Source organism: Engystomops pustulosus, chromosome 1 (genome assembly GCF_040894005.1).
Source record: "Engystomops pustulosus chromosome 1, aEngPut4.maternal, whole genome shotgun sequence".
Taxonomy (NCBI): domain Eukaryota; kingdom Metazoa; phylum Chordata; class Amphibia; order Anura; family Leptodactylidae; genus Engystomops; species Engystomops pustulosus.
In genome coordinates, this window is record NC_092411.1 from 255,222,802 (window position 1) to 255,250,441 (window position 27,640).

The window sequence follows — 27,640 nt, forward strand, 5'->3', positions numbered from 1 at the left end:
CTTTGCTGTTTCTCTGTGTGTAGCAGAGTTGAATGTGTTCAGTGCCGTGGATACATACGTCTCCTACAGAGAATAGTGAGGTACAAGATCTTCCCTGTTCCCCATCAGTCCCTTCATCCCAGTCTGTGATTCTATAGAACTTTCTCTGTCTCTTTCACCTCTTTCACCTCATGCTGCACCCCTCCTCTAACTTGTACTTGGTCTGTGCAGAGAAGCTATTAACTTTAAGTGCTCAGATAGCACAGGCTAAAGACTTCATGTTACTGTTTTAGTTACGATTCACCTACGTATTCCATGTTCCATGCTCCTCCATGTGGTGAACGCTGCCAGGATAGTCACCATATATATCCTATATCAAAACAATTCAGCGTTCAGTGGACTCTGTGGGCAGAGTGAATTGGACTCAGCTTGAGGACAGTTAGAGGAAGAGGTTATATTCTGCCTACCTCACCACTGGCAAGAATGATTTTTTGTCAAATCATTTTAGAACAGAAAATGCCATAACTTTGGAAAGAAAATGCAGAGCAACATAATATGGGCCTTGTTCTGTTTGTTTCACATATGCGAATTTGGTAAAATCATTATAACTTCCGAGTTACCCTTTAAAACACTTTTATATGGTGAATATTCCCCCTAATGATATACCTTACTGAGGAGATAAGATTAACCATGGACTGCCTGTAAAGAGTCATTAGGCATTTTATCAGGTTCCTTTATCTCTCAGCTGTTAGTGGACACAGGACAGAAACTGCTTATATAAGAAAGAAAGGTGGGGGAAAAAGAAGGACACAGGGACATATTTACTATTTACTAGTTTACTATTATCATTTACACTATTAATTTAGAACATTTTATTAAAGTGTAGTTATGCTTTAAAATAAAACTGAATAGTCTTGAATATAAATCGAAATAATATTGTTTTGGTGGATCCTGCCAGTCCATGCATTCTATATTTTGCCATTAAATGGCTTGACAATACTTACCCGAATTGACCAGTGGTTTCTGAAGCTGGATCCCCTGATCAATTGATCACCATGTTAGCTTCTAGTTAAAAAGCTATTGTCTTTGTGAGTCAAATACATAAATTTAATAAAACTTAAAGTTAAGAGCCTTCATAACGCTGGGTCAGATCTTGCTACAAAGATTATTTGACCCTTTAAACAATACTTACGAGTGCCTGGGTGGGTTCCAAGTGTAACTTGGCACAAAATAAAATCATCTGCAGATTACCATTTCTGCATAAGTAGTGGGCAAGGTACAGTTTGTTGCACTGAAATAGCCAATATGAATTGCCCAGTAAGGTAATCTACATACCGTATATCAGTTTTCTGCAATACAGATTGTTAGATAGAAATGGTGCGAGTGAGTTATTAGGGTTAATTGCCACTGAAAAATTCAGGGGGGTCTAAGGCCACCTAAAAGACCACCCAGATTGACTACTTGAAGGTATTACTACTATCACTATCCAACCTACATAATACACTCACAGTGTACAGTATAAACTTCATGAAATTAAAAAAAAAAAACACACAAACCATGAATATATACAAAATAATGCCATGCATTAGTGCAATGTAAATCAGCTAGAAACCATGGCCACTATCTACAATCCTAGTGCTTATTAAATCTAGTGTATATTAAATCTAAGCGCTCAATTTCACTCCGGTCACGTCTCCGTTTGAATGCAGTTTTATATAAACCATGTGAACATAGTTTACGTTAAACTGTCTGCATGCCAGAGGGTTCTGCATCTGAGAAAAATGTGTTGGATGTTATAGAATAAAACTCCTTTCCATAAAAAAAAAAAAAAAAAACTTCTGGAACTAAACCAAAAAAGTCACCTCCAAATGTGTTCAATGCTTTGCTGGTTACATATGTTACTGTAATGCCTCCAACATCTCAATACAATCCCTGCCTACTACAACAATCACAATCTGGACTTCACATTTACAGGGACAGGAAGCAATAATCCATTTACACGATGGGCCATATATTACAGCGAATAGAAACATACATCAGAGGTACATTTTCTACTATATTATAGTACCAGGCTACCTCATAAATAATTAACTATAATACCAGACCCATGAATGGGAGATGGATTATTTTTCTTAAACCAAGGCCAGATTCTCAACCAAGTGTGACCTGCTAAAAGTCACCGACAAGGTCTGCCATCCATGAAGTCTGATATCCTTTCTTTTAATCTCACAGTTAATAGGATCCAGAAAGGAAGTAAAATCAGCGACTGGGTTGTATCCAGTAAATAAACTTCCAACTTAAAAGAAAAATCCATCCTAAGAAAAAGGCAGACTATGAAAAATCAAGAATTATGAAATACCGTACACTGGAGTCACAATCACATGGTCAATGCCTGCCATCATTACTACTAAGGGACTACTACTATCAGACTATGGGATTTCTCCGCTGTGAAAAAGTGTGGATTGAAATCTGAAACAATTCCACTCAGAGAATGTTCTTATGCACGCACTTTTGCAGAACGTGAAGTGAGAAGCTGGCCTTAGGCGGCAAGGTCTGGGTCTAACTGCATCCTCTATACTTTGTATAAAGATTATAAAGATGAAGGTCCACCTTTTGGAGTTTTTTTTACAAAAAAGTCATATATATATATACATATCTATATATACATATCTATATATATGTATCCTACACTGCTACAGAGTTAGGGTTTTCTCAAAGAGGAGGTTATCACACAAATAATATTTATCACTGTTCAACGTATAACCATTTGGGGTCAATCATGAGAATGGGGGTCCAATGTCCCTTGTTTACATAGTTTTGTAGTGGGTTAACGTGCACACTGAGTCATTTCAATATTTACAGGATTTTCAACTGTGGTAGCGACCAGGACAGGATAGGGAATTAGCATGAGATCTGGCCTGGCTGCCAGGACCCAGGGCCATCAGGAGAATGAGGGACTGAAAGTCCTCATGTAACCAAACTATGAAAGAAGCCCTCCTACATGCCTGCCAGATTGGGACGAATGGTAGTCTTAGTTGACAGTCTTACGGAGACTGTTGAGTGGATAGGGTATAAGTTATATTTATAGGGCAATCCCTTTAACCTTTGTAGAACTGTTAGTAAACATAGATTGAATATAAATGCCCAAGTAAAAATGTGATCAAAATAGACCTAGTGGTCACTAAAACTTTTTCTATTATACCATGGTTCTGATAATTACCTGAACGGCCTTTCTCCGCCTAGTGGTGAAGTGGCAGTGCTCCAGCTTTTCCGATAATCCTCCCGTTCAGCTTTCTTCTTGCGTAGTGGAGCTGGGATGTATGCAGTCTGGTTATTTTTGTTGGGGAGGTACTGGTTAAAAGGCACAATTACTTTATTTTCACCAAAGGAGACGCGCCTGGCTGACATGTCATCTTTTCTAACATCGGGTAGCCGTCTGTGAGGTAAGTCAGACTCGGAATCACTTCCTCTTCCTAAAAATGAAACAAAAGATGTGTTTGTGGAGATAATATTCTACGTCCTAACCAAATTGAGTTCTTGGTCAACCAAACCCAAAAGGTCTAAGACAAAGTTTTCCATTGTGCATTTCCACCATGTGAACATAACCGAAGTAGTAGACTACATATAAAAAATAAAGCTAAGAATGTAGGAGATTGTAATAAAAATTCTCTATAAGATACGTCAATGGAATCTACTGTAGGAGCCAAGTAATCTGCCAGAATTTATACCGAGACTTGTTAAAGCCGTCAATCCATCCAGCTCCTGCTGTGCATATTTAGAGCTCATTTTGCACAGCATCGACATAAGTGCTTTCTAAATATTTCATTATGTTTTGAACAAATGTCAACATTGAAACCCAACTCTTGTGTGGGCAGATTTATGGTAAGACACTTAACCTCTCTTTGTTTCCATGTTGGGTATCCTAGCAAGCCTTCCTGCCAAGCCTAGATCCTCGATCTTCATATATACTGTATACACTAGGTCTTATTTCCTCTGCTGCTTTGTTTGTTTTCTATGCCGTTTTCAACTTTATTACATTCCTCAGATATGTGGCTGCTACAGCTTTAATAAGGACATGGTGACATCGTGAAAGCATTGGGGGGAGAATGGGCAAAGTTTAAAATAGTATACAATAAAATTTATAGAGGTGATGAGTACAGTGTCCGAGTCAGTCATAAAATTCACACTTAGGATTCTGTATAGAAAAACCGGCAAACCACAAGGAAAGAATGTACAGAATCTACACTGTAAGTAATGTATAGTTAATATATTATAAATATCTTAAAGGCAACCTGAAAACACATTAAAGATGTTTATAATTCAACCCCTTTAATTCACAGCTAACAGCAATGTAGGAAGTGCTCTATAAATTAGTGGCGTCATACCAACATAGTGGTTGTGGACGTAGTCCGCCTTGTGTATCACCTGACGAAATCAACTTTGTCATTTCGCTGTTGGAATGCCAGATGACAGAAAGCAAACTGGGACAACCTGGACTGTGAACAAGTGTGAATTTGGCACAAAATTTTAACCAGTATTCTTACTATTTAATGATTATTATTTTATGTAGAGCATGTCATGTTTTGATTTATTATGGTGGCTTCTTTCTGTGGACCCCAGTTTAGTTTTGCCCGTTGAAAATCTGGTTGTGGAAATTTTATATAGTTGCGTTTGCCTTCCTTTGATGTCCTAAGCACAAAGGGAACAACCATCGATCAGGAGAAAATGCCCCCAATTGTCCAGAGATTGTCATGGATGGGCGGAGCGTGAGGAATAGATGTTCCCTGCTGCTCTATACAGCATCTAAAAGAGTGGTTGGAGACAGAGTACTGTGCTCTGCAATTTTCAACTGAATGGAGCAGCAAGGCACATGCTCGTCCTGCTACTTGACCTATCATTGAGATTGTCATCCCCATTCTCTGGGCAGCCTGGGATCTCTTTCTCGTGATCGTAGGGGGGGGGGGTCACTCACCAATAGGGGATAACTTAAATGCTTGGGACAAACCCTTCCTGAAAATATTCCTCGACGTATGGGGCAAAGGTGAGAAAAAACTAAAAAGTGTACTAATCTGGCTACCAGTTCCAACATAGCGTAGGTCTTCAGCACTGATAGTTTGGTGACAGATGTTACAGGTGGAAGTTTAAACCCGTAGACTGTTAAGGCTACAGTGACCCCAGGCACTTCCAACAGAGCAGTTAGTGCAGAAGACTGGAACACCGATGCAACGCGAGGAGTAGTAGCAGGGTAAGTAAACTTTCTTCTTTTTTGTCTTACTCAGGACCCCTGGCAGGAATTAGGGGTCCATTGGGCGGTTCTACTCAACAATTTATCAACTGTAGGGGTAAAAAAAGGAACAAATAGAGGGTGCACTTATAGAATCTAGAATTCTATACGGTTGGCACCTATTTATTCAGTTTTTCCCTACCCTTTATGTATCCCTACTGGATGAGCTTCAATCCAGAATAAGGATTGTATACGGTTTCCGCCTATTTGTTCAGTTTTTTTTCACCTACACTCGATGTATTCCTACTAGATGAACTTAACTCCAGAATAAAACACTACTACACTGCCACCACAATTACAGGCTTACCTCTAGTCTGCATCAGGTAACCCCCACTCATAGGGATCTGGGATACCAGCGGGCTATATACGTTTTCCTCGAAAACTAATCTATGGGAGCACAATCTTCTGTTTTTATTTACTATCTACTTAACTATTAACATCTTCTATACAAATATGTTTGCAGAGAAGAAGGACAACTGCCCGCTGGATGCCTAAACCACAAATAAAACTAGATCAACTTATTACAACATTAACCTGCTCAGCTCCTCCTGCTCTATAACATGCTGTAATGCTTTAATCAGGTGATGGTAGGGGTATATTCTATCCTGCAATTTTAGTAAAGAATACGAGTAGGTAGGAAAAGAGAATACATATGGTAAAAAACCGAGAGATGAGATATCCAGAACTATGGTAATTTTTTAAATAAGGAAACTAAATGCAGTAGTTTCTTCATAATTGTCTCCATGCAAATTACCTACTTAGAGGAAACAAAGAATCTACTAAAATTATATCAGGAAACTCAAAATAATAGCTTGCAGCTGAGGATTTCTAATGCCTTACTAACTTTTTGAGACAACCGGTTCCACATTTCATTTTTAATGCCGGGATTTGTTACATGCACAAGACATTCTCATAGTGATATAGTCTACACAAATCAATAAAACCTGGGTAAATATAATGTAGGCCTGGGACTGTAAAGGTGCCTGGAAGCTATTTGTTCAAGCTCAGGTATTCAAAGTATATTAAATTGAATACTCTCCTGACATCTCTAGTATCCAAGACTGTCAGGAATATCTTTTAGACGTATAGTGGATGATTCTATTGCCTCATATGTATTGATGAAGTCTGTTGCCAAACCATAACAATTCTTCTAATTCTTCTTTATGTTGTTCTATACCGATTAGAAATTTAGGAATACACTGACATCAAATTTTCTTTCTAACCAGTTATGTCAATTCCAGACTGTGTAGGGCAAGGGGAATGGCAACACCAAGTTGTCATCATAACTTTCGAGGATGAACAGTGGGGCAATAGTGGAACCCAAATAAAACGAGACAAGCCAAAAACTGTATGTTTTGTCCCAAATTTCCCAATGTTTTTAGACAGTTTCAGGCTACATACTCATGAACGTATTCCCTCCCCTCTCCAAAGCAATGCATGGCGCACGGTGCCGTAACACTGGGAAGGATAGGACATTCCCTAACTTTTCCCCCAAAGTGGTTCGGTGTCACGCGTGTGCTGCACTGTATCGCTCTGTGTTTCCCTTGCCGTCTATGGGGCACATATGTACGGCCACACAATGTTTGTGTGAATGCAGCCTTATTTGAAAAATCTGAAGCGGTTCAAGGCTGTTGCATTTGTCAGTCTGCTTTTGCCAGAATTCTGGCGCCATTTTTGGGAAAATGTCTGAACGGCCTTCCACCACTTTTATGAAAAGCTTTTAGATGGGGTTTTGACACTTTCCTGTCTAGTACGGCCAAACATGTGCTTCAAAATTTGGCACAGTAAACTAGACCAACTAAAAGATTGTGGAAAGTATGACTAGACAGACAATCTTAAACTATGCCAAGTATATCATTCAGCATAAGAAATATCATCCAGTTGCACTCTGCACTTTGATAGATCTACCCCATTATGTCACAGAATTATTACATGGGAAATAGAAGTAATTACTAAAAGAGACAATTGAGGAGTGATGAGAGGTTCTTATGAGACTTGTGAATCTGGAAGAGAACGTAAGCGTCATCTCTGGGTATTTGAGGTGCTCTCCAGTGTGACGGGGTGTTGTGGAGTCATGCCCAGCGGTGGGTACATCTTTTGAAACATATCAAATAGCTAATGATCACTTTATAGATTTTGAATTTCGATTTTTGGCCTCCTATATAACTTGGCTGTTTAATTGTATCTATTAAGCCGTGGCTGAGGTTATCAAACCCCTCGTTGTGTCACACTGCCCATTTTTCTCATGTTTTCTTATTAATGGGGTTTATTTTAATGAATTGTGTGACCTATAATATATGTTAATAAAGATTTGTACAGATTGAAATGTTGTATTTCTTGAATTGGAGTATACATGTGATATAAGGTATTTACAGTGGAATAATTTGTGGGCTATTGTTATCTTGATCTATATTGCTTTTTGATAACATAAAAGTCATCTCTTGGGTCACTCACCGTCACTGCTGCCCCTCAGAATTACATCTGGAGATGGTGTCTGTTGCGACCGAGAACCAAAAGAGTCCAGACTATCAAAGGAATCATCTCGTCCATGTCTTGGGGGAGACAAAGAATCACTTCTCTCAGAATCCCAGCAGTCTATATAACCGCTGTCTCGTATGCTTCTTTTCGGGCTTTCAATTTCTTCATTTTCCTGATAAAGACATTTACAGTGAATGTTAGAGAATACACAATAGTGTGGAAGGAGGTATAATATGCCTAAAAATACAGGGGGTCTCCTTGATGAATGTATTAAATAGTTGGACTTACGGGAGTGCTGACTATTTTCTATTTGTATGTGTGGAGAACCTGAGGCCCGGCCCTGTTAGCTGTGCACCCGGCATTAATATATATATATATATATATATATATATATATATATATATATATATATATATATATATATATAGCAAAAAGAAAGATCAATTCTTTGCCAGCTCGTAACTGCAGGGGACTAAGAACTTTATTCGCTGACCCACACATTCTGAGTACAAGAACAATGGCCGCCTTTGACCATCAAGTTTTGCTACATTTTTCCCAGGGCAAGCTGTATTCAGCCAAGGAGGGAAATCCTTTGGAGTAAAAGGTCAGTAAAAAAACGCCCTTAACTCTTCTCAAATAAAGTCCTTGTTGATTCCAGCATCACTTAGAGACCGGTGCAGACAGGAAAAGCAAAACACAGACACATCGAGTGACCCGTCTGCGCTGTGGGAAGTTGTCATTGTGAGGACAAAATATTACGCGAGCTGATTTATTCCCAGAGATGTCAGCGGCTAGTGCTCTATGGTAGTAGCAAAGTCTACAAGCTTCCCAAAATGTCTTCATAAGAAAAAAAAAGCAATATTGTAAAAAACAAGGAAATTCCATCACATATTTCCCTGAAGGTTTTTGCTTCTATCTTTGTTTGCGATCCATCAAACACTCAACCATCTGCAGCCAAGTAAGACCAGACGGGATTTTTTTCTTAATTCATAAGGCTAACATTGCACAATACACAAACATTAAATAATTCACTATGGTAGCCCAAGTTGCAAAATGTAGATAAATTTAAAAAAAAATCTTCAAAAATAATTCATATTTCTATCAAAGATTTTGGCCCTCACTCCAAGGAGTGCATCTGGTTCTTTACATTTTTTGGGGAAAACGAATAAAAATGGAAAACTGATAAAAATGTGAAGAGTAGCATATATATCATATTGACTATAACTTTGCCCCAACCATACTAAAATGCACAGTATAAATTGTGTTCAGTGCAACCCTCTTTATCCATCATTAGTTTTGACCATAATAAACTACAGAAAGTTGTTGGTATAGGCCTTTAAGAACCTTTGTGTGTGTAGTAAGTTGCAGCAGGACAGTGAAAACTTTCTGCTCTTTGCAATACACTATTCCCCTCTGCTCTGTGGCTGCTTTAAGTATCCAACCAAAATCCTGATACAGCTCCTACTGATAACAGAGGGGAGGAGCTGTGGAGAAGCAGAAAGCTCTTCAGGCTGAACGATCCGCCCAGAGCCCTTGTTTGAATTGAATTATTACTTCACTTTTTATATTTCTGCTGCTACCAACAACACACACAAAGGTATTGTTGAACAGCAATGCCAACTAATACAGTCTGCATCTTTGTATGGTAAAAACTGTTGAAAGATTCCCTTTAAAGCGAGCCTCTGATTTCTCTGCATAAGGGCGGGGTAAGGACAGGACTCTTGTGGTTACTTCTAGGGGTCCAGTCACAATTACTCCTTTTCCTTGTCCTATATATTGTGATCTAGATCCTAGTGCGCAGCTTCTCATCCTCTATCATATCTTCTTTTCAGATACAGCATCCAAAACCACCTGACAGGTTACCTCTAAAGGAATCCTACCATGAGGAATCTACTATCAGATCTACTTCTGATGGTAGATTCCTCATGGTAGGTTTCCTTTAGGTCATCACTAGCCTTTTGGGTGTTTTGTATTTATCATGAATGTGTATATTTATATGGCCTCAGCTAAAAGCTTCTGGGCTCTTACTCGGTGTTCCCTTTATGTCATATACCTCCAGTAGTGTGGGCTTCAGTCGGAGACTACTGAAACATAAGTAGGGATCACCACTGGCTATTTTATATTCTTGGTCAAAACCTCATTACAAAAAGTGTGGCTGCTGGAGATGGGAGTGGGTCTTAAACAGACCTTGCTTTTTACATTATTTTTTGCCAGATCTGAAGCCATTTTTTCTAACCTGCGGAAAAGCTGGATTTTACTAGGAAAGCTGTGAATGCTGATCAATCTATATGCCTGTAATGAGACAATTGTATCTGACACTGCACTTATCCCTATTTTTGGATGGTTGCAGAGTGACTTGGATATCCAATATTTACTGTGCGACTAAAGGGGGTCAAGGAGATGCACAACTTATTGATGGCCTATACTGAGGACAGGTCATCAATATTAGACAGACGAGGGTCCAGCTCCAACAAAATCAGCCGACACTGGCCAAGTAGTTCTGTGAATAAATGTAAGAAGTCTTTACAAATTACAAAAGAATAAAAGGCAATTGTGGTCGATTGAGTCTCATTTCTTTTTATGAATATAAGTCATTGGATTGGCTCTCATCCCTTCCATTATTAAACCATACTGTACCTTCCTCATCTGTGCCAGTAGACCCTCAAACTCCTTCAGATCCAGGTGATTTCCACTGTAGGAAGCACAGCTGTTTGCTGCTTTTCCAAGCCAATATACAGTGACTAGTACCTGAAACAACACAAAGACTGTAAAGAAAAATTCCAAATGTATAATAAATATTTGGATCCACAATATTCTGATTTATGAAGTTCAACAAAAAAAAAAAGTTGAGAAGAATTCGCTCATGTGATTTTAGAAACATCAGGAATGTATTAAGAAGAATAAAATGTAATATGACTTCACACTATTGTCTGCCATTTTGATGAATGTCCAGACGAATGACATGCTTCCAGCGGTATAGCATATAAACGTAATGTTTCAGTGCCGGTGCGTGGAAATTATTGGCAAAATGCACAATTCTGCTTATTATTCCATTATGTGCAGCAGATGGCTTCTCAGAAGGTTAAGTTAGATCACATTCATGTACATGATACTGAGCAGGAAGGGTGCGGAACGCATGGTCTAGGTCAAACTCATCCTTCAAACAAGTCAGATAAGCTTGACTCTCAGTGGAAGTCAACGTGTCGACACCACTCATACCACTTTATCAAGCACTTATTACCACCGCCCAGGCAGACTGGTTCACAGGAGAGAACAGACAGCTCATAAGTCACAAGGTCCTAGGGGCACAGCGCTGACACAACACACTCATATATACTAATGTAGGGAAATGTCATAGAAATGTCCTAGAAATGTATATAAATATTGACATAGAAAAAGGGAACAAAGACCCAGGTCCACAAAAATCATGCCGAATGGCCCCCAGATGACAGAAATTTAACGAAACCACCAAAAACAATGTATGACTAGTAAAAACAAAATAGCCAAATTTTCTTCCGTTCTTAATAACGTATGTTTAACCTAAGTTAACCAAAGGTCCATTAGAATCTATGAGGCACAGAAGGTGAACAATGTTAAGGGGTTTACAATGTTTGTTAGAGAACATAAGTGAATAAACAGCATGCGAATTGGAAAGAGCTAGTATTACAGATACACCCTAGGGACAATAGGGTAACAATTTATAAAGGAAAAATCTATGTTCTCATTTCATAAAATTGTATATTAAGAGGGGGAGGTACTACTTTAAAAACTTCTTTATGTTATCCTGCAATTTCTTTACCTTACCAAATACAGGCGGTCCCCTACTTAAGAACACCCGACTTACAGACAACCCCTAGTTACAAACGGACCTCTGGATTTTGGTAATTTACTGTACTTTAGTCCTAGTCTACAATAAACAGCTATAACAGTAAAAAATGATGTCTGCAATGAAGCTTTAGTGTTAATCCTGGTTTAGTGTAATTCTTATGACAACCCGACATTTTTAAAATACAATTTTGACAGAGACCCAAAAATTTTTTGGCTGGGTTTACAATTATATAAATTCAACTTAAGAACAAACCTACAGACCCTATCTTGTATGTAACCCGGGGACTGCCTGTAGTGACTATAACACTGTACAATATAGAATTTTATTGAAACTTCTCCATTTAATGATTTATCCTTTTTTAATTTGAAAACATATGTGGACAATCCTATTTTTCCTATGCTTGTGTTTCCCAATACACATATTTTATCCATTATTGTTTTTGGGTTATTCCATGAAAAGTATGATGACTAATAAAAGTATAATTAGGCAATTAGCCATGTGGGGAATTAGGCTACATTCAGCACCCAAAGAATAGTGACAGATGGAAAATTTAACCAGTAATAATTGACTATGAAAGGGGTATATTTCATGAATGTGAAATTCAATCCCAATATCGGTTTTAAAAGAAACACCCCAGCAAAAAAAAAATTGCAAATAATGTTTAGCAAGGGCCAATGTTAAATAATATCAGAGTTTCCTGCAAACATTTTTCCTTGATAGCTATGGGTAAAGGCAGAGACGTATCACGCTGCAGTGTCAGCCTTTCTGCCCTGCCTCCTGTTTGTTATAGGTTTCTCACTCTCAGCTCTTAAAAGCAGGAGGCAGAGTATTATAACTATACAGCTTACACATGTATTCACTCATTGAAGGAATCATTGCATAATTTATGGTCTCACTGCAGCCTTTCACACAAAGAAATGTTGCAAAAATACCCAAATTTTATTGTGCGAGCTCATAAACATTAATTAGGCAATGGGCAGCTGACCCTGTGGAAATTGATGGCTTCCAATGACATTTTTAAAGAATATTGCTACCTAAAAACAAAAACATAGGTTTACATGCTTGTCAAACAAATAGATATCCCTTCTAAACTCCCCATACACATGAGTGCGCAATTTGTCCCAGTATGGAACAGATGCGAAAATGCATCATATTGAAATTCAACATGTCTGATCCTTTATCGCAAATGAGGGTCAACAATGCTCATACACATTAGATGGTATTCCCAGAAATTGTTAGGTTTGTCCTACCAATATATACAGCCATCTTTAATAATGGAGAAATGTCTTTTGCTCAGACTTCCTCATTAGATTTTAAGTTTTTGTTAGCAGGATCGTTATTCATGGGGTTTCACATGACCATATTATTACTGTATGCATGATATTGTTTGTATATGTGCCCCATTATTTGGGTCGGCTCCAGGTTTCAGTAGGCCCCTGTGCGACACAGCCGGTCCCTTTGCAGTGAACTCAAGTGGCGGCAATCGTTAAAATAACACTAAAATAGTAAATTTCTTTTACAGATACCATCATTACAAGCAGGGGTAGAATGAAGAATATTGTATATAAAATAAGAAATGATTAAGATAAAAACTGGATAGCAATAAAATGAAATAAGAAATACATAAAATAAGAAATACAAACTTGAAACCCCCTTCATATAAAATCTGATACTGTACAACGTATGTTTACTTTGGGTTTCCATGAAATACTTTATGTAGAACACAAACACACCCATTTCCCAATATAGATAGGACACGGTCAGATTGTACTTTCAGACGTCACGGCGCATACATTAAGGAAATCATATGTGTTAAGTGATTTCTGCTGCCCTACAAAGATAAAGCAGGAAATGATAAAGGGCGAGAAGCTGAGCCCTATGATAGTTAGGTGTCCAGAGTAGAAAGTAGGACATTACACGTGGGGGAGATTTATCAGAAGTGTCGGAGAGCAGAGCTGTTCTAGTTGCTCACCGCAACCAATCAGAGCTCAGCTTTCATTTTATAAACAGGTGTTGGAAAATGAAAATTGAGCTCTGATTGGTTGCCATGGGAAAATAGAATAGGTCTGCTCTCAGACACAGTGACCGTACTGCTGGCCGGCTCTTTCAGTGACCGCGTCGCTGGCCGGCTCTTTCAGTGACCGCGTCGCTGCCCGTCTAATTGGAATGAATGTCTCCGTCTCCAAATGTCACTTTGTCTATGAGGAGATTTATCGTAAGTGTCTGAGAGCAGAACTGCTCTAGGTACCCATGGCAACCAATCAGAGCTCAATTTTAATTACAGCTGATCTTTGATTGGTTTCCATGGGGAACTGGAACAGTTTTACCTCAGACATTTCTGATAAATCTCCCCCTATTTCTGTATCCCTATCCATCTTACCTCACACATAAGCGGTATTATACTCATTGGCTCTAGTAACCAATCACAGCTCATATTAATGACCTGTGGCAGAACAGCAACCGATCACGGCTCAGCTTCTAACTGCCACAGCAGCAGAAGACAATGGCTCCTGTACATGGTTAATATGTGCATTTTGGAAAAAACGGGGTGAAAATTTCTAAGTCTAAAAACTAAGTCTAAAAACTAAGTCTAAAAACTAAGTCTAAAAACTAAGTCTAAAAACTAAGTCTAAAAACTAAGTCTAAAAACTAAGCCTAAAAACTAAGCCTAAAAACTAAGCCTAAAAACAAAGCCTAAAAACAAAGCCTAAAAACAAAGCCTAAAAACAAAGCCTAAAAACAAAGCCTAAAAACAAAGCCTAAAAACTAAGCCTAAAAACTAAGTCTAAAAGTCTATGATGTTCACAGGCAGCGACTATGCAAAATTTGGTGATTGTAAACGTGACGGAACAGATTCCTTTAGACATACATACACACACACACACACACACACACACACACACACACACACACACACACACACAGCTTTATATATTTGTTTTCACACTAGGTTTCTAGTATGTGCATTAAGAAAAATTTGCACCACAACACATGTAATCAGCAAAGTTAAGTGATAATAGCCTGAAAACTAAGGCTATATTCACACTGCCGTTGCCCGCCCGTACCATACTGTAGCGGGCAACGGCAGTGTACGGGGAGAGAAGGAGGAGGTAAGCGCAGCTCACCCCCTCCCCTCTCCATAGGAAGATATGGCGCACGGCGCCGTACTACGGACAAAGATAGGACATGTCCTATCTTTTTCCGGGGTACGGAGCAGTACGGTGCCGCACCGTACCGCTCCCGTAGGGCGCCGTGCGCCCATTTCCGTCTATGGGGGACGTATATCGGCCGTATATACGTTGGCCGTATATACGTCCCCCATACGGCAGTGTGAATGTAGCCTTATACTTAGGTAAATCCAGACACACTACCCCTGAGGAAGCCTGCTTGCACATGCGGAACGCGTGGGGATTCCTCCTTAGTTCCTGGCTTTGCTGTGATCTATACATTACATTCATGTAGGTAACTATGGACCATTAATTGCACTTGTACATATATTATCTGCTGGATACGATGACAATATGAATTCATTTCTATATCTTTATTTATTTTGAAATTTACTCTGTGACATTTTTTGTATCCTTTGCCTACTTCACTGCCTTATTCGATATTTTTTACCTGCCAGGACTAATGTTTTGTTCTTTGTCTTATGCACTATTAGTGCTTTTTAAATGCTTTTAATCATGCCTTTGTAAATTTTCAAATAAAGTTGTATGAACCTATTTCATGTACACCCTCTTGTATATACTTTTTTCAGGTAAATCCAGACACTATTGTGTCTGAAAATGATTCTCTGTGGAGCAGCCAATTACCTCTATGTAAATCTCATGTGATTGCACACAACACAGGGATATGATGGTTCTTTCTTTTGTGGCCCGGGCACTTGGCTTATGTAAAGGGTCACGAGGCCTAGGTATGACCCCTTACTAGACTAGCACATGACCTGAAACTAATTTGCGTGCATAAAGCCCAAGTCTATACAGGCGGTCCTGAGTTCCATACAAGATAAGTTTTTTAGGTTTGTTCTTAAGCTGAATTTGTTTGCAAGTTGGAGCTGTATATTTTACAACTGTAGCTCCAGAAAAAAAAATTTCTGTCCCAGTGACAATTGGATTTTCAATTTTTTTTGCTGACAGGGGAAGAGGGGTTAATTGAACACAATTGACAAGCTAAAAATTACAATGATATAAGAAGTAGAGTTTATTGCCCAGTAACTCTACCCTTTTTATTGATGGTGAACACAAGCAGTAAATGTGATTTGGAAGAAGCAGCTGCAAATATAGTGACACTCAACATGAGATATAGTGATGAAATGGCAAAGAAGCAAACTATTAAGTACCAGGAAACTCAGGGCCCGCATACCTGAAGTGAAAGGTACATCACTCCTCAGACTGGATGGTGCCATAGGGCTTAAGAGAGACAGCCTGGACAGCTCTATGTGGCCTCAAATGTGGAAGAATTTCGCACAACTTGACAATATTAAACAGCTGCTGTGTAATGTTCTGTCAATGACATCACCACAACATAAGCTTCAATAAGGGGAAGGCTCCTCTAGATAGCCTGGTTTATACAAGGGGAACGGAGCTGTAGATGGGACTTCTCGTCATTATTATACAAAGATTGTATCAAGATTGTGTCATCGCTAACAGCCTTAAATATTTCTATTATTCCAAGAAGATGGCATCACCCTAATATAAGCAATATAGGGCAACCATAAACCAGGGTGTAACTTTCAGGCTTAAGCATAATGTATAATGCAGCTTCTGAGAACATGGCTTTATCCATCTATTATCCAATGATTCAACGGATAGTGCACGGACAAAGTAATTTCTATGGCCTCAACCTCTGGCAATGGTATCCAAAGCCCCTTGTATGAGCCGTCTACTCAAGCCTCAAACCTTAGATGAGGTCCTTACTCGACTGCAAAACCCATAACAGGTCTTATTTCTGCCTTTTCTATCGACAACGGCATGTAAGTGGACCTCACACACCGATGACACGTGCCCACAAACAACAATCTGAGGATGCATTGTTTCCCGTCCAATAAACAGTAAGCTTAATAGTGAGAATTTTAATGTCCCAACATACAGAACCGCATCGCTGAGTAGAAATAGACCGCTTTACAAAGCAGCAGCTATACACACCTCTTTGGTAGCTATAATCATTACCAAAAAAACTTTTCTGTTTGAGGATCTGTTCATTCCAGACAGGTGGTGCCGCCTGAGGCAAGAGGCTCAACGTGCCTCATACCTGGGGCACCCCTGGCTCCAGAATCCACAACATTATAATTCAGTAATATAATGTAGTAAAGCTCAGTTAACATGAACCACGGTCAAGTGGGAAATATACCAGACACATGGACCATAATTCTTGGACATGACAACACACTCGTATGTGTGAGGATATGATTAGAGATTTAGATATCATGGATACTACCGTGACAAAAAGCACTAAAACTGCAAGTTTTCCTTTAAAAGTTTATGCAACATTAAGTGCAATGGGGATTACAGAATATTAAAACACCCCAAATTTAAATCCTACTAATATAGGCACAGACATAAAACTCCATTATATTTTGGATGGAAAGCAAATGCAGCTGGAGGGGGAAACTGAAGATTAATACCATACTGTAAATGAGTATTTAACTATCCCAAATAACCCGGTTTAGGCAAAGTCCAGATGCCCTACAAGTTCCTTGTGACCTTGACTATTAGGGATTCTGGCGCATATAACATTTCCACATTACTACATCCTCAGGCTATTATAACACATAGCTTGGGAGACTCTGCTGAATTATATAGGTACAAGTTGTATCTAAAAGTTAAATACGGTAGTAGAAAATAATGAAGCCCGTCGTTCAGGTTTAAGAGAGAGCGATCGGTTCCCAACACACAATTACATTCATTAATGCTTCTCCTCGCATAAATCAACAGAGAATTACAGTCAATTGGATTAGTGCGCAATCCCTTTGTAAAAACCCTCCTGTTGACAAATGTGAACATTGCTTTGAAAGAGAAAAAAGTCAAATCCAGTATGGAAAGTTACACAGAGAATGACAGCTCAGTCAGGATCCGGCCTCGCAGGGCACAGCTTATTTGACCGACGCTGGCTCTGTTTTAGAAATTGGTCTGCCCCAATGAACCCTAAGAGGCGAGTTATGGCACATCATTTAATATGATTTATTGCAAAGGAATAATTGCTCAGCTCCTGGCAAGTTCCATTTGTGCAGTATAATATCTGCTGCCAGAAAGGGCGGCTTCTAATCTCCTCCAGATCAGGCACCAGAAGTGTAATTCCTTTGTCAGAAATTCTTTGCCAGATGAGAAGCAAGCCAGAAAGAATCCAATCAGATCTAATGATGTGTGTGTGAGAAGTGCTGTCCACCAGGCCAATGACTGCCAAGAGTTTCCCAATTTCATTCCATCCCCTCCCGCTTACCCCCAAATACCAGGAGCGAAAGCAAGAAACCATGTAATCATGTAAAAGTCGTTTATTTACATCTATAGTTACAAGTGATGTGCATTCTCAACCCAATTCACACGTGTAAACTCGGCTTACAAGGAAATTCATCTCTTTACAATGGGTAAAAGAGGTTGGCCATTGCCCATCTCTGCTGAAAACAAAATCTTCTACATGATTTGAGCCTTCTAGCCTTCCCAGTTCCATCCCCTAAAGACATCTGCATTTGGGCAAGAGTCAGAAGGCCAACAATGCTATTCGAAAGTCAACTCGTATTGTTAAAAACCCAAACAGCTCAGCTAATATCATCAGTCTTTTCTGTAACAGGCCGTGACTCAAGTTGAGAGAATGCAAAACTAACAGTTTTGACCAGACCATGGACCTTCAAGGAACACTAGACCCCTTCTGTATAAATGGCACAGTTGGCGGTAGGTCGGAAACGGTTACATCTACAGCATTCAGACTCTAGAAGTTTTGGTTTGCAAAATCCATACAAGTTCTAAACTTTGGTGCCCATACACAGTGTTCCTCAGCCAGGGAAACCACATACAGGTTACATACAATTGATAGGCAAGATGTCTACTTAGTATCCATAACAACAAATACAGGAGCAGCAATTAGTGGTAATCTTCATGTGGTTACCTTGTCCTCACACCATTAAAGGTCTTTATGAAAGGCTGCAGGTAACGCCCATGGTTTAACCTAATTTGCTCCTGGGCTACTTTTGTCCAGGTGCAGCCTAGGAATCTGCAGTTCGTCATGAGCATTATCAGTGGCTCCAGTCATGTGGGACATGACCAGAACAGATCCTGTTTCAGGAGGAACATGTAGGTGCGCTTGGTTTAGAAGCACTACATCCGTGTGGTTGGTCATGAGAATTATCAGTGGCTCCCGTCTTGTGGGACATGACCAGAACAGATCCTGTTTCAGGAGGAACATGTAGGTGCGCTTGGTTTAGAAGCACTACATCCATGTGGTTGGTCATGAGAATTATCAGTGGCTCCAATGTTGTGGGATTGGACTAAAACTGTCATCAGCACTAAAACATACACATATAGGGTACAAATGTAGACATGAAATCTGTAGCATATATACTCACATTTCTTAATTTTCTGTTGCAATCGGAGAGTCTGCATGAAGAAAAAATATGAGACTATAATCAAGCAGCATATTTTTGGAGTAATGTATTTCATGACCTAAAGACAGGACATTGTCAGAAGAAATTGAAGGCGAAGTTAAGGAGATGAACAAAGGGATCACATCCTGAAATATATGCATCTCTCCACAGTAGAGACAATAAATGTTTGAGCACTGGGAGCCCTACTGCTAGGACCACAGCAGAACGTTAGAAAGGGGTCTGCGTCCTCCAGTTTACTTCTGCACAACTAAGGTCAGGAAAAGTTTCGATGGAGTGGTGGGCAAGCATGCACATTGGCCTCATGCTGAATAGAAAAAAAACACACACCACCACCAAACTCAAAGTCCTCCTTTTGATAAAAATGGGGATTACCAATTATTTTTTAACAACCTGTCAGTCGTTATGACCATACAAAGATGCAGACAGTATTTGCTATTGGCCCTGGAAATCTGTGCAACCATACCTGTGTGTGTTTTTAGTCGTAGTAAAACTGTGAAAATACATTTCGATTCTGGGAATGTAGCTGGATTTAGGGCACTCTCTCGAATGTACTGCTGCACAACCCCTCGACCATGCTGTAGCATTCAGCTTCTGTTTGAATGCTACAGCATTTACTCAGTGGGGAGGGGCTGCGCTGAGTACAGTGAAGAGATCTCACTCACCAGTGCACAACAGTGCACCAAGTCCAGCTACAATCCGGGAAAATAAATGTATTTTTACAGCCTTTTACTACCTACAACATAGACAAATATATGGTTATAGGGCAAATACCTAACACAGTCTACAGCTTTTTATGGTCAAAACTGCTGACAGAGTCACTTTGAATAGTCAATCAAATGTTTTTTTATTGAATAATCCTTTTAGCAGACCATTTTGGGATAAATAAAGAATATATAAATCAACCCGTTAACGACCAGGCCCTTTTATAAATTTTACATTTTTAGATCAGTTTTAGGGAAAGGGAGATGATTTCAATTTGTAATTTTTTAAATATTTTTTTCAAATTTTTTTAAATTTGTTTTTTTTCTACTTTTCAGACCCACTAGGATTCTTTAATTACTGATGGCGGGTGTTTTTGTGATGGGTGTTTGAGGAAATATGCCACCTCTCTCCCCAGCCAGAGATGCCGAATGGAGACATAATTAAAAAGCAGACAATGGAGCCAGAAGGGGTTTTTGTAATGTAGCCAGGAGCCCCTGAGTATCATTTAAATAATTTTAAAATACAGTTTTCTCATAAACTAAGTTATTGGCAGCAAAAAGAAGATCTGCTTTCAGGAGGCACACACCAGCATGTAAGTGTGCTTGGTTTAGAAGCAGATCCTTTAAGCTGGGAAATCTATGGGAGAATATTTTCTTACAAAGGGTTTATAGAATAGGGCCACATTTAAAAAAACAATCAATCATTGTCCAAACTCTGTGGAGGTAACCAGCCATGCCCAGCTTCTTCTTTAGTCAACTTTGGGTTAGCAGAGGCAAAAAACTGAAGCTTTGCAGGAACCTTAATCTTCTATGCAAGTACACACAAAGTGTATTATATTAATCATGTACAATCCCAGGTTTTTTTAAAAACCTGAATTCTTGAATTGTATTTAAAAAGAAGCGGACTTAACCACAACTAAAAAAGTTCTGCCTTTGCCAAGAATTACAATTTACTTTAGGTCTCGGAATTTAGAATTCTCTTTGATAACTATTCTCTGAATTTCATTCCTAAATACATAGAATAATAATGTACCTAGGTCTTAGCTTGTAGGGTCAGGTTGAATAAAGGTTCACCCGCAGTTTGGCTCTTGTGCATAGGCCACAGGTACACTCCAAATTAATTCAACAGCATGAGAGCAATTAATCAATTCAGAGAAATTCTTCTAGTGTAGAAAACATCTAAACATGCTGCAAGCTATGGAGACAGCAGAGAGATGCCAAGAATATCTGTGCTCACATGCCCGCAGATACAAGGTCAGGGGAAGCCAACTACTCCTATGAACTCCACATCATGGAGCGCTGAGGCACCGAGTGGTGGTACAAGGTTTAGCTAAAGGTTACTGCAGCATAGTGTAAAAAACGCAAGGCAAAAATACAGTATATCATGAACACATTTCATAAAGTGAGAAGGAACTTTGGGTGAGACTTATAGCTTGGGTGCAGGGGGTGGGGGACACAATATTTTACACTCGATGCAGCGCAACTTACAAAATCGAGTACAAGGAAAGAATTAGGAGCCGGTGTGTAAATACAATACATTTAGTATGTGCAAAGAGTATGACATTGCCATATAATATAATCATTAAAAGTAATTATAAATATAAAATATGAATAATCTGATCACTTCCCAGATACAAACCTGACTGTCGTTCTGTTCGAATTGTCCTGTAGATCTCCCGGGTCAAAAAGCTGCGATTCTTTCAGACCAAGTTCTTTACAGCCTCGTAAGAATAATGTTACGTTATCCTACAATGAAAAACCAAAAAAAAAATTCATTTAAATATGTAAATTAGGAAAAAACAAACAAACAAACAATACTTTCAATCAACCTGACGCTAAATGTCGTTTCATGTCATCTAAACATAAAATATTACAATAAGAATAAAAAAAAGATGCAATCACCTATAGAAATGCAGAGTCGTAAGAATGACAAAGGTTGCCTTTTTTTCAATATTTTCTTAGCAAACGTGTAAGAAGCTTAAAGGTTTATGCAGCAATACCAGGAACAGCTGATCTCAAGGAGACAAGTAACCTATATGAAGGGATGGCAGCTGTCTGCTTCTCTTCTACAAGAAACGTATGTGTCAAAGTGGAAATACTAATAGGGCAGTACCTCCCAAGTGTATTGCACAATGTTTTTTTTTTCTTCTTGTGCTGACAAATGCTTTCCATTTCTATTGTGAATATAGGGGTTAATTCATTATGCTGCTGTAGTGGGCAGAGCCATCCACATTACTCACAAGACCGACTAAGCAATCAGAACTCCAGATACGGTTTAAAATGTTCCGCCGCAGATAAAAAAAAAAATAATAAAAAAATTAGTATATGGCTGGATGGGGGCTTAAAAATATTAAACCATTTTTAATAGCCTCCCCCAGCAGATCCGGTCACTGACGGCCCCTGCCTAAGCTCCATCTACAACAGGTAGGTGTCAGTGGTCAGGAAAGCAGCGCCGGATTCTGGATACAAAGAGACTGTGCTGTTGGACAACGGGAGCACAGGGATGAGGCGAGTATAATATCAAAATTATATTAACCCAGGACAACCCCTTTAAAGGAGACCAACCGCATAAGAAACATAAAAAAGCCTATTCATATTTATCTCCTCTCCTCTTCACCTTGATCATGGTGCTATCCATCGCTAGTCTTGACACTCTGGGGTCATGTAGAAAATAAAGTTATAATTAGCAGCACGGAGTACGGGGACAAGATGTCCAGTGCTCCGGGCTGCTAATTATACACGCCCTCGCCACCTCCCTCTTCTGTGTTGTGAGAGGTAGGTGCGGAGCTGTGCATACTTAGCACTTAGCTCCGTGCTGCCAATTGTAACTTTCTGTTCTAGGTGATCCTGGCATCTCAAGACTAATGACGGACCGTGCTGGGTTCAAGGTGAAGAGGAGTGGGGGTGAGCATTAATAGGTTTTTTGCATGTTTTGTAGGTGGTTGTTTTCCTTTGAGTTCTGCAGTTATCCATTTCTTATGTATTGAAGAAGTGTTAAGCTTATTAACCCACATTAGTGCAAAATACATGAAATTAGCTTTCTGAACTTTCAGAACTTAAAAAGACTGTGACATGCTTGATAGTTTTCATAATAGGGATGGTTGACTTATTTTGTAAGAGATCACATAAGGGTTTGAAAACCTATGGTCATGTGGTCATGGAAGAGAAACAGCAATTCCATTTGTCTTGACTTGGTCAATTGTCATACTGCTCAACTTCAAGGGACCATACCAATAACCAGCAACCTATATCCACCAAATGCCACCCCAATTATAAATAGCACAGTATAGTAATAAATACCACCACAGCAAACAAATACTGCATTCAGAGCAAACAACAAGATAATAATTGTTCGAGTCCCCAGAGAAGATAACTAACATAATGGAGAGTCCCCAGAGTAAACAATAATAATACTGGAGAGACCCACAGAGCATACAAATACTAGAGACCCCCAGAGCATACAAATACTAGAGACCCTCAGAGCATATAAATACTAGGGACCCACAGAGCATACAAATACTAGAGACCCTCAGAGCATACAAATACTAGAGACCCCCAGAGCATACAAATACTAGAGACCCCCAGAGCATACAAATACTAGAGACCCCCAGAGCATACAAATACTAGAGACCCCCAGAGCATACAAATACTAGAGACCCCCAGAGCATACAAATACTAGAGACCCTCAGAGCATATAAATACTAGGGACCCACAGAGCATACGAATACTAGAGACTACCAGAGCAGACAAAAAATACAAACTTTCATTTCCTGGTTCCTCTTATGCTCCATGCACCACAATGCAGCATCTTCTCTCCTCAATGCTCCATGTCTAGTGCTGGCTGTATGAGGTGGTATCAGAACCCAGAGTAGTACAGTACAGCTGACTAGCACTTTCCACTGCTGGTTCTTCTCCTGCTCCCAGGGCCAGTCTACTCTGGGTCCTGTGCCGGCACATACAATCAGCTTCTCCAATACAGATGAGCGGAATAAGGCACTGGGAAGAAATGACTGCTCTCATCTTAGAACTGTAGACCAGGAAAACAGGACCGTATAATCAGAGTCATGAAGTCAGTGACCATTTTGGCGGAGTTGGTGTCAGAAATTTGGCTTACCGCCTTAACAGCCCTGGTTGTCCTCCTCCTCCTTTAGGGTAGTACGGTATATTCTTGATAATACTTCCTTTTAGATTTAATAGATTAATACTATAATTCTAGCCTTCTCAGTTAAAGGCATTGTTGAATTGTAGAGTTCAGTTTCCATGACATCATCTACATCCACTTGAAAGTACCCAACCTTAGACCACACTCAAGGAGACCTACATGTATACAGTTACAATTCCATTTCCATATTCTTAGCAGCTAGAACAAAACAAATTCTGCCCTGACGTATATATATATCCTTTTCTCAAGATCTCTAACATTTTTGTTATGTTAAAAGGACAGGCTCACATTCTTCTATATTAAAAACAAGAGGACATTCCAGATGCCATCATCTCTACCCTTCACGTTCCCGCTTGTACATAGCATCGAAGATTTGAACTGCACTTTGGGTGTTATGTTTCTGAAGACCCCGTCAAGTTGTCTAAATACTGGAGCTTTGAATCATGATTCCTGCACTGATATTTTATGTAGATTACCACCTCAAAAACATCCACATTTCCCAGATGTTTGTGATGTGCTAAAGGTATAAAGGGAACTATATATGGTAATGTTAGAGTTTGGGAGCATAGTTCTAGGATTAAGTTCTTTGTATAAGAAGACAGTTTGAAGTAATCTGCAACAAAATGTTTATACATTGTCACAGAATTTAAGAAGTACAGTAACTGTGAAAAGATGGACTTTCAACACCTCAGCTTCAAGACAATTGGTTCTGGTTCCTCAGAAAATTCCCTGCACTATGATACAGGAGAAAGAACTCAGTATTTGATCAGTTCTGTAAGTCTTACAATGATGATAGCAGGATAACCATTGATTTGGTTTTGACCAAAATGACTCGTGTGCTTTCGGCCACGGATATAAACGCCATTTTCAGAAGGAACAATAAGTTCAGGATCATGGGAACCATAATGACTGTAGGATTATGAGGAGCACTAGCACAATTGTTGTGGGATCGTGGGGACCACCAGCACAATGGCTATGGGATCGTGGGGACCACCAGCACAATGGCTGCAGGATCGCGGGGCCCACCAGCACAATGGCTGCAGGATCGCGGGGCCCACCAGCACAATGGCTGCAGGATCGTGGGGCCCACCAGCACAATGGTTGCAGGTTCGTGGGGACCACCAGCACAATGGCTGTAGGATAGTGGGGACCACCAGCACAATGGCTATGGGATCGTGGGGAGCACCAGCACAATGGCTATGGGATCGTGGGGAGCACCAGCACAATGGCTGCGGGATCATGGGCACCACCAGCACAATGGTTGCAGGTTCGTGGGGACCACCAGCACAATGGCTGCAGGATAGTGGGGACCACCAGCACAATGGCTGCGGGGTCATGGGCACCACCAGCACAATGGTTGCAGGTTCGTGGGGACCACCAGCACAATGGCTGCAGGATAGTGGGGAGCACCAGCACAATGGCTGCGGGATCGCGGGGACCACCAGCACAATGGCCGTGGGATCGTAGGGACCGCCAGCACAATGGCTGCAGGATCGTGGGGACCACCAGCACAATGTCTGCAGGATCGTGGGGACCACCAGCACAATGGCCGCGGGATCGTGGGGACCGCTAGCACAATGGCTGCGGGATCGTAGGGACCGCCAGCACAATGGCTGCGGGATCATGGGCTCCACCAGCACAATGGCTGCAGGATCGTGGGGACCACCAGCACAATGGCTGCAGGATCGTGGGGACCACCAGCACAATGGCTGCAGGATCGTGGGGACCACCAGCACAATGACTGCGGGATCGTGGGGACCGCCAGCAAAGCAATTCATTTCCTTTGGCAATTTTTTCTTTAACCCAAACAACTCATTTAAAGAGAAAAGCTCCCCCTTAACAATTTGACAGAATCTGCTACGAAATTATACATGGTTAGAATTTTCTCTTTAGTCCACATTATTGCTGAGCAATCCAAATCAATATTTTGGGCTCCCTGCTGTTAGATGGATGGGGGTACGCTGCCTTCTCTAGCCCAGGACCAGCGATCTTACAGTCTAGAGCAGTGATGGCGAACCTTTTAGAGACAGAGTGCCCAAACTACAACCAAGACCCGCTTATTTATCGCAAAGTACCAACACAGAAATTTAATTTGTGATTTATACTCCCTTCTCTGTCACAGCTGTCATTCATATCAGTCCCCTGAGGACACCAATAAAGCATAAAATAGAAGAAATTTGGATGATCGTTGTAGCTTCCTTCCAGGGTCCCATAAACAGGAAGAATTGTCAGGGCCGGAGCAGGAGCTACAATGATAATCCAGATCTGTCCTCAGCTTCCCACTCCTCCAGTAGTCCCAGGTAGCGCTGTCACTTTCTCTGTGCATAAATCAATGACATCTGTCATCCATTCATTTACCTGCATCGCACTTCCCGTCCCGGTACCGGGAACGCACCAAAAATTGTTTATATAATGGTCATCCGAAATGGATGACCATAATGGATCCGAAACGCGTCTTGATTTTATTAATTTTATTGAAATTTTATGGTTTTATTGGAACAATAAACCTATCTTTGGAACATAGTGCGCCGGGTTTTTTCTAAAGATCCAAGGGGCAGTTCATCGCGTCTCCAGGAATAGAGACCACCCACTGCATTTGCCTTTATTTATATAGTGCACACAGATTAGGCAGCGCTGCACAGAGCTTGCCAAATCAGTCCATGTCCCCAATGGGGCTCACAATCTAATCAACCTACCAGTAGGTTTTTTTTAAAGTGTGGGGGGAAACCTACGCAAACACAGAGAACATACAAACTCTTTGAAGATTGTTTACCTTGATGGGACTTGAGCCCAGGTGCCCAGCACTGCAAGGCTGTAGTGCTCACCACTGAGCCACCAAACTGCCCATCCTCTGACACTTCTGATAAATCTCCCTCATTGTGCATTTAAAGAAATACTGTATATACTCGAGTATAAGCCGACCCCATTATAAGCCGAGACCCCTAATTTTACCACTAAAAACTGGGAAAAACTATTGACTCGAGTATAAGCTGAGGGTGGAAAATGCATTGGTCATAGCCCCCCCAGTATATAGCCAGCAAGCCCCCAGTAGTATATAGTCAGCCAGCTCCCAGTAGTATACAGCCACCAGCCCCCTGTAGTACACAGCTAACCAGCCCATAGTAGCATACAGCCAGCCTGCCCCTAGTAGTATACAGCCACCAGCCCCAGTAGTATACAGCCTGCCTGCCCCCATGTAGTATACAGACAGCCTGCCCCCATGTAGTATACAGCCAGCCTGCCCCCATGTAGTATACAGCCAGCCTGCCCCATGTAGTATACAGCAAGCCTGCCCCCAGTAGTATACAGCCAGCCAGCCCCCATGTAGTGTACAGCCTGCCAGCCCCCTTGTAGTATACAGCCTGCCAGCCACCTTGTAGTATACAGTCTGCCAGCCCCCTTGTAGTATACAGTCTGCCAGCCCCCTTGTAGTATACAGTCTGCCAGCCCCCTTGTAGTATACAGTCTGCCAGCCCCCTTGTAGTATACAGCCAGCCCCTAGTAGTATACAGCCTGCCTCCCTCCCTAGCACTTAAAAAAAAAAACAACTTTTATACTCACCCTCCGATGTGGGCGCGTCTTCTTTCTTGTCTGCTGCTCTTCTTCTTTC

The 27,640-nt window shown here is 40.4% G+C and overlaps 1 protein-coding gene across 3 annotated transcripts in view; it reads right to left on the reverse strand.

Annotated features, from left to right (window-relative positions):
• The window catches only part of LIMCH1 (LIM and calponin homology domains 1), a 188,406-nt gene that overhangs the window by 46,963 nt on the left and 113,803 nt on the right, over window positions 1-27,640 (reverse strand). For all 3 annotated transcript variants that reach the window (XM_072125035.1, XM_072125025.1, XM_072125045.1), the window contains exons 4-8: window positions 21,508-21,614; window positions 19,129-19,159; window positions 10,379-10,489; window positions 7,718-7,913; window positions 3,200-3,452 (exon numbers count right to left, since the gene is read on the reverse strand). In XM_072125035.1, coding sequence (XP_071981136.1) covers window positions 3,200-3,452; window positions 7,718-7,913; window positions 10,379-10,489; window positions 19,129-19,159; window positions 21,508-21,614 — 698 coding nt within the window. The remainder of the gene's footprint in view (window positions 1-3,199; window positions 3,453-7,717; window positions 7,914-10,378; window positions 10,490-19,128; window positions 19,160-21,507; window positions 21,615-27,640) is intronic.